General features: G+C 37.1%; 1 protein-coding gene across 1 annotated transcript in view; it reads left to right on the top strand.

The window, feature by feature from the left end:
* Nucleotides 1–12938, top strand: part of grin2ab (glutamate receptor, ionotropic, N-methyl D-aspartate 2A, b) — a 143096-nt gene that overhangs the window by 29833 nt on the left and 100325 nt on the right. Inside the window, exons 3-4 of the mRNA XM_028018112.1 lie at nucleotides 9502–9726; nucleotides 10541–10699. Coding sequence (XP_027873913.1) covers nucleotides 9502–9726; nucleotides 10541–10699 — 384 coding nt within the window. The remainder of the gene's footprint in view (nucleotides 1–9501; nucleotides 9727–10540; nucleotides 10700–12938) is intronic.

The raw sequence follows: 12938 nt of genomic DNA on the forward strand, positions 1-12938 counted from the left end.
AGCTGAGAAACAATAAAGGTGGGTGGCAAGCCTCTTCATAACTTTAGAACACTGTGGCTCTTTCCAAACAGCCAAATCACTTGACTGTTCTTCCCACTGAACTGTTCTCTGTGTAAGCTCACTGTTTGAACACATGACAAATGAACATAATTTATATTATGAAGTCGTCTTGCAATCGGAAGGTTGTAGATTTGTTTTCGGCTTCCTCCTGTCACGTCAATGTGCCCCTGACTTGCCTGCTGATTTGCTCATTTGTGTATAAATGTGTATTTGTGAGTGAATGGGTGAATATGGCTCTAATATTAAGCACTTTAAGTGGTCAGTGTAAATGAAGTAACACTTTCTAACTTCAGCCCATTTACCATATCGCTATTGTCAAGCACAATAACAATATCACTATTGTCATTGCTGGTTTCCATATTGTTCACATCTTAACTTACAAACCCCCACACATTTATTGTTATCCCTATGTGTGCGTGTGAGTATGTATAGTAAAACACACTGTACAGATACTTAATGTGATAAACACAAACTAGCTCACTAAAGTGGGAGAAAAAGGAACAAAATTTTTATTGTTTTAACTTACAAATAAAGATCTTAAAGGTGTGGCTTCATTCATATTTAGTTCACTTCCTTTAGGAAGCTATGAACAAAATAAATGTAACTATGTTTGCATTCCCCGTTTAGTCTGCTTTAATTAAACTTGTTTATTTATCTAGAAAGTCCGGTTTTGTTAGGGAAGGTGTGAATGTATAATCGAATTCGGATTCGGACCAAAAACGGCAAACTCTGGCCCGCCTAAAAACCTAAGTCTCAGTTCAGCAAGTGAACTCTGCTACTGTTCAAATGTATACGTTAATGCCAAGAGAAACGCAGACCAAGCTAGAAGTGGACATTGTGGAATTGTGGGTAAATACAACCTAAATAAACGTGAGAGTCTAATGCCAGCTGGAGAAATGACTCATGGTCTTTTACCAAAGACAAAAGAGAAATCCTACAACTGCTGAAATCTGACACCACTCCATTTATGTTTACATTTAATGAAGAAGGAACTTGGGCTCATGACCTCTAAAGAGGCTTCGCTTTGTTTCCATCAGTAGTTCTTGGGTCAACAGGTTTTTCAAAGGGTTTGGATTGTTTGACACAGTGCGACGTGAATGTGAACCACAGCAGGTGAAAATGGAGCACATGTTTTAGTTTTGGTCCCCAATCAAACCAAATTGTGCTTATGTGTTAGAATTTTCTAGTCAAAGTCAAGATCAAAGTGCAATCAAGAATCTGTGACAAAACTTTAATTTAACTATTAACAGACTTTATCAATCCAATCTGACTGAGGTTAAACTATTTTGTGAAAAGGAAAAGGACTGGTCAAACATTTCAGTGTCAATAGCTGGTAGAGACATTCAGCTGAAACTGCAGAGAAATGGTTAATACAAAGAGTTGAACCAGGGTGGCTGAATAAAAATGCATACCACACTTGAAATGTTTGTCTTACAAAACATTTTGAAAGCCATCTATTCTTTTCCTTCCACTTCACTATTATGCACTACTTTGTGCTGGCATATCACATAAAATCCCCAACAAGTACACTGACGTTTGTGGTTGTAACATCAGAATGTGTATTTTGCTACATTTTTCTTGTGTGTTGTGTGTTTGATGTCAGTGACCATGTCTTTTCCTGTTTGGGAAATTTGGTTTTCAGTCATAGCGGAAAAAAGTAACAATACCAATGTTACAGTACAATATATAACTGGATGTTTACCACAAGTGTAAAATTATAAAATGTTAGAAAATTGTAGTATGAATGAGCTATGAATACCCTTACACACCATTATCAAGTAAATTATTCTATAAACACAGGTGATCTAGATAGATTATGTTCCTTTTTGTTATTATTCATGAAAACTGAGTCAGAATACACTTTATGGGGGCTTTAAACTCAGTGTTTGTTTTTTAATTGAGTTTTATGCTGAATGTTAAAAGAAGATGAAGCTAAAGCAATACTCACTCTGTGTAATCAAGACCGCAGTAAACGATTAGAGAAGCCACAGTTTAGTTTGACTACTTAAGGTTTTCTTCATGTGACATTAATCTTGATGTCTTACCTCTTTCCCATTTGAGGTCAGAGCTGTGTCTTTGCAGATCTTGCTTCTGTTCAGAATGTACATACAACACTTTCACAGTTTCTGATAATTAGCTGCTACTTCTGTAAGTCAGACACAAATTTCATGCGGATTACCAGTAAAATATGTACATAAATAAATCGGATTCTTCCTCTTGGAGTTTGGGAATGAGATTTTTGCTGAATAACTAACTAATCTGTGAAGAAAATAAAACAAAAACTGATGAACATTGTATGACTAAAAACTGTATTCAAAGCATTATCAGCAGAAACGATGGGAGAAAGATGCAATTAAAGTTTTCTGCAATAGTGGTTGTGCTTGGGTAGAAATAATAACAAAGATGATATGATTTACTGCTTCATTATTCAACACCATGGGTGAGTTCTTTATGTCTTTGTTGTTAATGTATTGTTTGACTTTATGCAATGCCTTTTTCATGAAAAAAGCATGCATTTTCGAAAACGTCTGTAACATTACAGCTACCCCACCATGACTGAGGCTAAAAAAGTACTTAAAACGATGCTATGCAGATAATGATAGATCAAATCACTAAATATAACAGAGTTGAGATGGTCCTGAAACAGACCATCTGTGAACTAAAACAGAAAGGCAAAGAATGTCTGTCAGCAAGTGAAACATTGAAGTGAATCAGCCAATCACATCACAGCAATTCAAATTAAATTCAAATTCAAAAATACTTTATTGATCCCAAAGGGAAATCAAATGTTGTAACTCATATAATTCAAATTCTTCAGAGTTGTTGTCCATAGTGACGGCTGTTGGACAGAAGAATCTCTTGTATCAGTCTGTATTAGAGTGAATCTGAAGAAGCCTCTGACTACAATTCAAAGCATTTAGACGTGTAGACAGGTTGATTATGACTTGCTGAGGTTCTAACCCAGCATCAGAATGTGGAAGATAGTGAATTAATGTGACTTTGAACCCGTCATGGGTCTTGGTGCCAGAATGGGTTGGTCTGAGTGTTTCTGAAACTGCTGATTCTTTATACTGTATACCTTCTAACTGCGACCAAGTGAGATACTTATATAATAAATCACAAAGCAGCTTGTGATTCTAAGTATCTTACAGAGGAGAGTAAACCAGTGCTATGCCTTGCATAGCATGAGACTAACTAACATTAATATGGCGTCAACATTTCAGTTGAAGTTGCATGACTTGCATAGAAGGGGCACATATGTGTTATATATATTTATCTCAAAGTGGTTGATCAAAATGTGTATGCCACACCATCCAATACACAAGTATCTGATCATTTACCTGAAGCTCGGTATTGTCATTGAAAAGCAAGACAAGTTAACAATAGTGCAAAGAGTGAAAAAAAAATATCTGGACTAGAGTATGACTTTAAGAAGCCATATATAGTGATAGTACGATCATAATTTGTGCTGGCATCTTCGACACTGAGGCTGCTTGGTTGGCCATGAATGAAAGAATAAAATTGTGGGCTGATGGATTAAAGCAATTACACCCACGTGATTTAATTTAATAAGAGTTAGGGGCAACATAGCTAAAGCAAAAGATGTGCTTAAATTCAAGAAACTCACCCTGGGTTGTGTTAACAATACAATGTTTAATCATTGTCATTAAAGCGGCTTGAGGGCCTCTTAGTGCTGACTCCCACTTGAGCATTTGGTTGTTGTCTCTTGCTTTGACAGAGGCACAATTTTCAGTTTTCATAGATTTAGATTTAACTTCAGAGGAGAAAAAGAATTATGCTTTGCTTGTTTCAAGTGAATTCAAACGAGTGTGGTGTGTATGTCTCAGTAACATAGTGTCTATAAAAAGTATTCACACTATTGGAAATTAAACCCTTTAATTGCTTTTACAAATAAATCATGATCAACAAAATTTGACTTTTTTGACATAAAAAATTTTAAAAAAAGAAAAAACAAAAAAATGTTTTAATCTCAAAGTGAAAACAGAATTCTACAAAATAATGACAATAATGAGATGAAGTCTGTTTGGACAGGTCTCAATCAGACTTGCAGATCTGGACATTGCAATTTTACTCCACTAACACTAACTCTAACCTTAACCCTAATCTTCCATTCAAAATTGTTCAAGCTATCTCATGTTTCATGGGCATTAGCTGTGAACAGCACTTTTTAAGTTCTGCCACAAATTCTTGATTAGATAGACGTCTGGACTTTGACTGGACCACTCCAGAACATCCATCTTTTTTGTCTTTAAATTATTTCTGTGTAGGTTTAGGCATCTTGTATGTAACAAAAAAAGTTGTTCTACATGATTTTTACTTTTATTTTGCTGCATTGATTTTATTTTCTACTTTTACAAGCCTTGTAGGGCCTGCGGCTAAAAAGGTGAAATGCTGCCACCATAAAAATTCACATTGGGGATAGTGTGTTTGTGGTAATGTGCAGTGTTTGGTGTGTGCCAAACATAGAGTTTTTTCTGCCAAAGAGCTCCACTTTGATCTCATCACACCAAATACCTTCCTTGCTTTTGACCATGGCATCTTGAGTTTTGTTCAACAGAAGTTTTCTCATTGCCACTTTTTAGAAAAAGCTTCACTAGTGAAGAACCCGGACAAAAGTTGTTATATGCTGAGTATCTTTCAGCTCAGATGCTGGAACTTGTAAGTTCTTCAGCGTAGTCATGGTGACCTAGTGCTCTCTCACTAGTGTCCTTTTTGCATGGCTGTTCTCACTCAGTTTGTGAGGACGGCCTGACCTAGGCCAAAAAAAAACAAACAAAAAAAACGTGATGTATTTATTCCATTTCCAGATGGTAAATTTAACTGAAACCCAGGGGATGTTCAGTGCCTGAGAGATTTTTTTTTGTATTCATCCTCTTGCTTGTACGTTTCAATAATCTTTTCTCTGACTTGCTTGGGGTATTGCTTAGTCTTCATGTTGTAATTGTAGCCAGAAACACTGACAACCCAGTGAATGGACCTTTCAGACCCAGGTGTGTCACTTCAGACACACTCACTGCACTCAGGTGATCTCCATTCCACTCATTGTGAGACTACAAGCACCAGTTGGCTGGATCATTGTTGAATTAGGTCAGCCACTTTAAAGAGGGTGAATGTTTATGCAATCATTTATCTTATGTTGCATGTTTTTATTTGCATGATATTATTAAATAAAAAATAAAAAATTCACTTTGACATTAACATACTTTGATGCAAAACTCAGAGAAGAAATTTTTTTTAGCTGTCACCTTTTATGGTTTACCCTCTGTGTGGAGGGAGTCAGTTCTTGTCGGCAACACTCAGGCTTACTGTTTTCTACATGAATGTACAGCCCATAAAATAGGACTTAAAAAAGATTTTTAATTGGGATAATATTATAATTGTCTGAGCAACTTATTGCTTGGTTGTCATTAGCTGTAACCCTTGTTGATACCTGACCTTTTTACAAACCATGGCACAGCACACTTTGCTTCCTGACAGTGTTAGTGCTGAGGCTGGCTCCTGAAAAAAGTTCATGTAGCCTTGTCCTGTTTAGTAAAAACTGACACTAACTCTTTCAGTCAGGAGTGCAGCTCTGTGTGATCTAGCAGCGTATGCTAAGTGCTGCTGGAGCTAAAGGCTACTCTGTGGGCACCAGGGCAGATAGAGCACACTGAACCACACTGACTTTCCTTATTGACCTGATTAGACAGGGTGTAAGATGACATAGATCATACACACACTCCTCCAACTGGAAACACAGTATTAAAAAACAACACTCATACACACACATCAGGAGATTTCCCAGAGAAAGATATGCAGGTACTGTATGGATGCATGGATAAAAAGAAAGAAGCTGGAAGATGAAGAAATCTCGAAGAAGTAACTTAATTTTGAATATGGGATGTTTCCTCCTGGGGTGCTTTTTCAGCTCTGCTGGACTGTGGTGGTGTAAAAATTGGCTGAGATGCAATGTAGCATTCACATCATGGTTTCATTAGCTCCCATTCAGCCCCAGGCATTTCACACTGCATTTCCTCTACTCATCTGCCGCTTTTCAGATCTGCTCTCATTACAGAGAAAGGTAACAGAAAGTGTGTTGAAACTGGGAACTCCAGCTCAGTCTCCTCTGAGTTAGACTGGTACTCCGTTTAGCAGATGCCATTGAAAGACACGCATTTTTTTCATTACTGTAAATGTTATTGATTGATGCAGACACTTGTGTGCCTTCAGCAATGTGGAAACTTTCCCCTCTACACCCCACGAATGAGGTAAAATCAGATTACATTTATTTCAGGGTTATTTTATCCATTAATCGCTGGCACTTTACTGTGCACATTGCCTGCAGGCGCAGATTATGTTCAAATAAAGGCAGACACTGGAAGAGCGATTCAGGGCATCACATGAAGCCCTATAAGAGGTTTAGCAGAGAAAGTTAAGTTTAACCCTCATCTTAAAATGGTCAGTCTTTTTGATGTTAACTTAGGAAATATCTAAAAAGTAAAAGGCAGAAATAGAGCAGTATACTTACTGCTTCATCTTATACTTATCTTATTGTTAATCTTTGCTTTTGTACGTGACACTTAACCTCATAATTGAATTTATATATCAAGTTAACTTCAAGACAATCTAAGAAACTTGGGGAGTCAGTTCAAAGCCTTTCAAAACTTGCCCTCAAAACTCATAGATTTCTTCTATGACTACTATAAATTATGCTGTAAGAGATACTGGAGGTTTTATTAAAAGTCACAATTCCTATAAAGTTCTGCATAAGCAGTGCACACTACATGATGAATTGGAATCTTTTACAAAATGAAAATTTTGTCATTCTACTTTTCTTTTAAGCTTAGCATACTACGAGTGGAGCAGTAAGACATTTCTTGTGGTTGCTCACCAGGGGTCTCATGTGTAAAAGAATGAGCAACTTTGTAGGGACAAATTTTGAAAAGTGCAATGCACAAAACAATTCTGATGTGTGAAGCAATGCGCGCACATTTGGCTGTACAACTTTCATTTGTACATCCCAAATTCAGTGAAATGGAGCACAGCTGCTGGTACCACATGGATCGCCCAGTCCCCACCCATAAATACATATGTGAATTGGTATAAATACCCAGAAGACGCCCACCACATGTCCAAATAACCATGGCAACTGTCCCTGCTTGAAGTAATACAATTCTAATAATAATAATATTAACATATTTTATTTAAAAGGCACCTTTCAAGGCACACAAGGTCACCTCAACAACAACAAAAAAACATATTAAACTTTATAGCAATAAATAACAAGACAAAAGCAAAAACTAATGTTGATTAATCCAAGTGGTAATACTTTTTGAACAGCAGAGCTTTCAGCTAGAATTTGAAGACAAACAGAGTTATTTCACAAAGAGGAAGTATGTGTTGGACAAGGCCACCATGCCACTGCATTTATTAGGAACTTTTGCATATCTAAGTTGCACATTTACTAAATTAAAATGCTTTCTATTTATAAAGACACATTGATGGATGATTGTCTTACCTGGCAGCAGCTCCAGCTGTACTGGTATTCTTAACGCACGGCTCCTTCTTCAAGGCTGGGGAAAATAAACCATCACCAACACGTCCCTGCAGATCATTATGGTTTCTGAATCCTTCCATTGGCGACATTCTAAAGCAGAACCAAAGGTGACAACATTACACACACCTTTCCTCAGCTATTTAGAGACACATGTGATGGTCTACACCTTTTCCATCTTAGGAATCATCAAACCTGACCTGCTGATCTGACCCCGTTTTCTTTTCTGTGAGAAAAAAAAGTGTCTCTTAATATTTAGATTAATTTTCTACACTTTGTCACACAGACCAATGCGTATTTACTTCTACAAGTGGTAAATGCAGAAGAAACTTGCTATTTATATCTGATAGTGATTTCCCCATAGTTTTAGTGTTGTTATATTTATTTATTTTGTGTGTGTATGGAATGTATAGGTATAAATGTGGTTCAGTTTCCTTGGTTTTGTTTAAAAAATAAATCATTACATTTTTCAAACACAATGTGTTTGATGCTCCTTGAGCTAAAAGACACTGCATGAAGTCAGATTTTAGCGTATTTAGGTGAGTTTTGGTGCTTAACTTACTATTGTCCACTGAAAAAGTTTGCATGGCTTCACGGCAGGTAAAAACACTTTTTGTGCGTACATGAGATCACAGGTTTGCAAATACCTCAGCAGATTTTTGATGACTCGTTTGTATTTGAACTTTAATTTTTTTAGATTTAGACTTGGTTACCTTGAACTTATTGATACTGGAAGTTGGTGTCTTTTTGGTACTATTAATTGACACATAAAACCAGGCAGAACAAAAAAATATTTTTTTGGTGAAAATAGTTTGTAAATAAAAATATATAAATTAAAATCAGAAAATATCTTTCGGAACACCTCAAAGACTCAAATGGACATCTCTGCAGAACTCTAGGACAAACAAAGGTGAGGTTGCTGCACATGAAATATTAATCTTAGCAGATTAATATAAACAATGTTAGTTCAATGTTCTTTTTATTCATGTAGCTTTTGCAGTTGTACCCTTTAAAATAACTATAAAGGAACCTTGTTTTCTGTTAACAAAGCTTGCAATAGTTTTTCCAAATACTTACGTCTTCCACACATTATTTTAGTTCAAAGACACAAACTTAATTGGTCTTGCCACTTTTTTTTTGCAGCCTTCTTAAGGAAAGGTATGAAAATAGCTATGCATTACATAAATTGTGTATGGAATTTTGTCACTAATGAAAACATTTTCTTTTTTATGAAGGAGCTTGTGAAACCCTAACTGCTTTATTGGCCTGAAAATAGCGCTGAAAAAGCAACGTTGTGTTTTTCTTTTTCTCTTCTAATAACAAATATGCTTTCCTAGCACTACAAAAGAACTTAATGAGTGTTGTGAGACTGTCTTTCCAAACAAAATGAAATTCTTCTGAACTGGTGGGACATAAACTCCTATCCAGTTTTCTCCAGCTCTGACACCAAGCAAGCCTCCGCATACCAATTACCTTATTTTCTAAAAGGCAACACTCTGGAATGTTAAAAACTGAGGCAATATTCTTTGCAACAGTTTCTTGTTGTAGTGGCACTTAACATTTTAAAGAATGATAAAACAGGTTTTTTTTATATTGGCTGTACCTCATTGTTTGACAGACACTATAACGAGATTTCCCTTCAGATGGCATGTAGACGATCATTGTTAGCTCAAAAATTATTAAAATGCTCAGATAGATTTTTTTTCAAGTAAATCCTGTTAATTTCTCAGTCTGTTTTTTATATTTGCTTCCATATTTTTCAGAGTTTATCAAATGCTTTGAACAACACAAGTCATATCAATTCAGGATTTACATTTAACGCCACTGTTTTTTCAGGACAAAAGTACTGATTTCATTCTTCCCATTTGCCTTTCTGTCTTCTGTAGGGTATGATGGGTGTAGTGGGCTGGACCTTGGTCCTACTCTTCTCAGTCATGATGCCTGTTGCATCCCAAAAACCTCCAAAACTCAAGGTGGGTGTGATTCTAGGCCAGACACGCCCAGTAGCTGACCAGAACCTTCAGCCTCCTCAACGCCCTGATGATCCACTTGAAACTTCTGTGTTCATCCTGAAGATCAACCAGACAGACCCAAAGTCTGTAATCATAGAGGTGAGAATGATTTACATTCTTAGGTATTTTAAGGAATTACACATATGCCAACAAACCTTCTGATGCCCTTAGGCAACAAAATATTCTTTTAAACTTAAAACTAACAAAAGTTCAATGGGCTCAATGGAGAGTGCCCCTCCTGGGGACTCCATTGTCCTGTTGGGGGACTTCAACGCTCACGTGGGCAATGACAGTGAACCCTGGAGGGTCATGGTTAAGATCAGGCTCCCCTGATCTGAACACGATCTGAACTCGAGTGATGGTCTGTTGTTGGACTTCTGTCCTCGTTATGGACAACACCATGTTCAGGCATAAGGGTGTCCATATGTGCACTTGGCACCAGAACACCCTAGGCCACAATTTGATGATAGATATAAGCGGCTGAAATGTGTTTTTCCCATAGAGTGTCTGGGCTCTCCCTTAGATATAGGATAAGAAGCTCGGAAATCCATGAGGGACTCAGAGTAGTGCCGCTTCTCCTTCATGTCGAGAGGAGCCAGTTATAGTGGCTCGGGCATCTGGTTAGGATGATTCCTGGACGCCTCCCTCTGAGGTGTTCCAGGCATGTCCCGGAGGAGATCCCGGGTAAGACCCAGGACACGCTGGAGGGACCATATTCCCCCGGAGGAGCTGGAAAAAGTGGCTGGGGAAAGGGAAGTCTGGGCCTCGGTTCTTAGGCTGGTACCCCTGTGGCCCAACTCAGGATAAGGAGAAGATGGATGGATGGATGGATGGATGGATGGATATATTGTGCTGTCCTGGCATATGTGTAAACTCCTTTCGTTAAAACTTGGGTTTATTCACTCTGTCTCAGGTTTGTGGGCTTTTGTCTCGGGAAGGTCTCCATGGCCTTGTGTTTGCTGATGGCACCGATCAGGAGGCCATCGCCCAGATCCTAGACTTCCTGTCTGTTCAGACACAGCTTCCAGTTTTGGGTGTTCATGGAGGCTCCTCTATGATAATGGCTGATAAGGTGAGTCACCTACAAAAAAATACCTTAACCTTTTTTGTGTTCAAAATGTTTAGCATTTGGAATAACACACAGCTGTGATGTGTCATTTGTGTATGATAGATAGATAGATAGATAGATAGATAGATAGATAGATAGATAGATAGATAGATAGATAGATAGATAGATAGATAGATACAAAACTTTATTAATCCCTTTGGGATTTACCCTCAGGGAAATTGTAGTTCCCATCTTCCACACAGCACCAACACATCAAACAATACATCAATACTTGAATGAAAATCAAATTAAATGAAAGACGGTTTTTGTTTTGCATTGTGATGTTTTTTTTTCAAACCAAAACTATTTTAGTGACATGATCACCAAAACAGGAAATGAACACTGAACTTATAAGTTTTCCTTTGCTTTAGGAAGTTAATGGGTTGTAAAATAAAGGCCTATTTATGGAATATGTCAGGTGAGTGTTTGGAAATATATTGGGACCATAGATAAAGGATATGAGCACTTGGGCTTTAAAGATCCTCCTTACTGTTTTTTTTTCTATGTTGCTAATAATGTTTTGTCTCTGATTTAGTGGAAATATTGATGTTGATGAGGCTTTCTCCAAAATTACAAGCTTTTTCAAGCTGTATAGTTCCACTATTGAAAATGAGGAGCTAACATTCACAAATGACATTGAAATAAAATCCAGCCTAACATGTGGTTTGAGGAGGGTTAACCTACTGAAGGAAAATTATCCCAGTTTCAGAAGATGTGCTTTTAACTTACCAGTGCTCTATGGATACTTCTATCAGTTTGTATTCTCTCACATTTAGATCATCAAACCAAATTTTAGATCTACCATAACTGACTGACACCTGCTGATTTGAAACCAGCTTCTGACTATGAGCAATTTTTATACATGTGGTAGATCTCAGCCAGCTGGTGAGAGAAAAATAACTCTTAATCTCCAAAAGTTTGGCCTGGCATAAGGGAGCAAACTACCTACAGCTAAAACACATTTTATGGCAAAACACAGGGGTAGAGCAGGGAGTCAACAGTCAGACCATTAAGTAACTACAGGTGTCATTTGTGATTGCTATTTACTTGTTTTTTCTTGTACTTTTTTATGTAACCCCCCTGTGCCTCCTTTAATTGTCCCTTGGGGATAAATAAAGTTCTTTTTAATTGAATTTGAAATGATTTGAATTAAAGGTCATCAGGAAAAAACAAGTTATCTTTTACAGACAATTAGCTGTAGCAACAGCTAATATTTTTATCATTTTGATAAAAATATTGAGACAAGAAGTTTGACTACAGATGGTATGTCAGCATTAAAATGTTCTTTACAAATACTACATGTGGCTTGTGTTGGGACTTTTTAGGGCCAACCCACATTTTTCTTGAGATAAGGTTTTATCTATGTTTTACCATCATGGAGAAAACGAAAACTGTTATGTTCAGAAAAATGCATGAACACTGGCTAATATAGTGTATTAGCCATTAAAGCCACTTATGTAAAGTATTCTTTGTGATGACATCAGTGAATGACCGTGCTGGCGCCCATGTATCAATCAGAGTAACATTGTTGGTCAGAACTGGAGCTGGATGTATGTAGAAAAAAATATGACTATGATGAGGTACAAGCCTGAACACAATCAAAAAGGAAAATATGACACTCTCTTTTATTGCTTAACTCTTTTCAAGTGTTCCTATGTTGAATAAGTAGCCAGATGGATGTGATGTTAGTAAATGGATGCTGTAGATAATAAATCCACACACTGGAGTGTCTTTGTACAGTCATGGGAAGATGTTTTATAGAACATACAGCATTCTCAAGTGTATAACATTTATTTTAGCAGACAATCATGAGTTGTTGTTAAAAAGCCTTTTATGTCTGGACTAAAGCTGAGCAATGCAAGACCAAAGCAGGAGGTGGAAATAGCTGTATCAAGTCATTGCTTAGCAGGTCACCAGATAGATTTTTTTTTTCATAAAAGCAAATAAAGATGTACTTTATTATTTGGGCTTTGTTTTGTTTTAGTCGATACTCAGCACAAAGTTAGGGGTGCACATATCTCTCTTATCTGAATTTTCCCCGTGGTACTGACTGTAGAGCTTGCTGACTGACAGACAAACTGAAGAAGCTTTGATAAAAACACAACTGGTTGTTTAGCTTTTAAATCTCTCAGGGCACAAAAGACAAAACACAGGAACCAATAACTGCTGCAATACAGCAGTCTTTTGAAGTTGAAACTGACTG

The sequence above is a fragment of the Xiphophorus couchianus genome, chromosome 5 (assembly GCF_001444195.1).
Source record: "Xiphophorus couchianus chromosome 5, X_couchianus-1.0, whole genome shotgun sequence".
Lineage (NCBI taxonomy): Eukaryota > Metazoa > Chordata > Actinopteri > Cyprinodontiformes > Poeciliidae > Xiphophorus > Xiphophorus couchianus.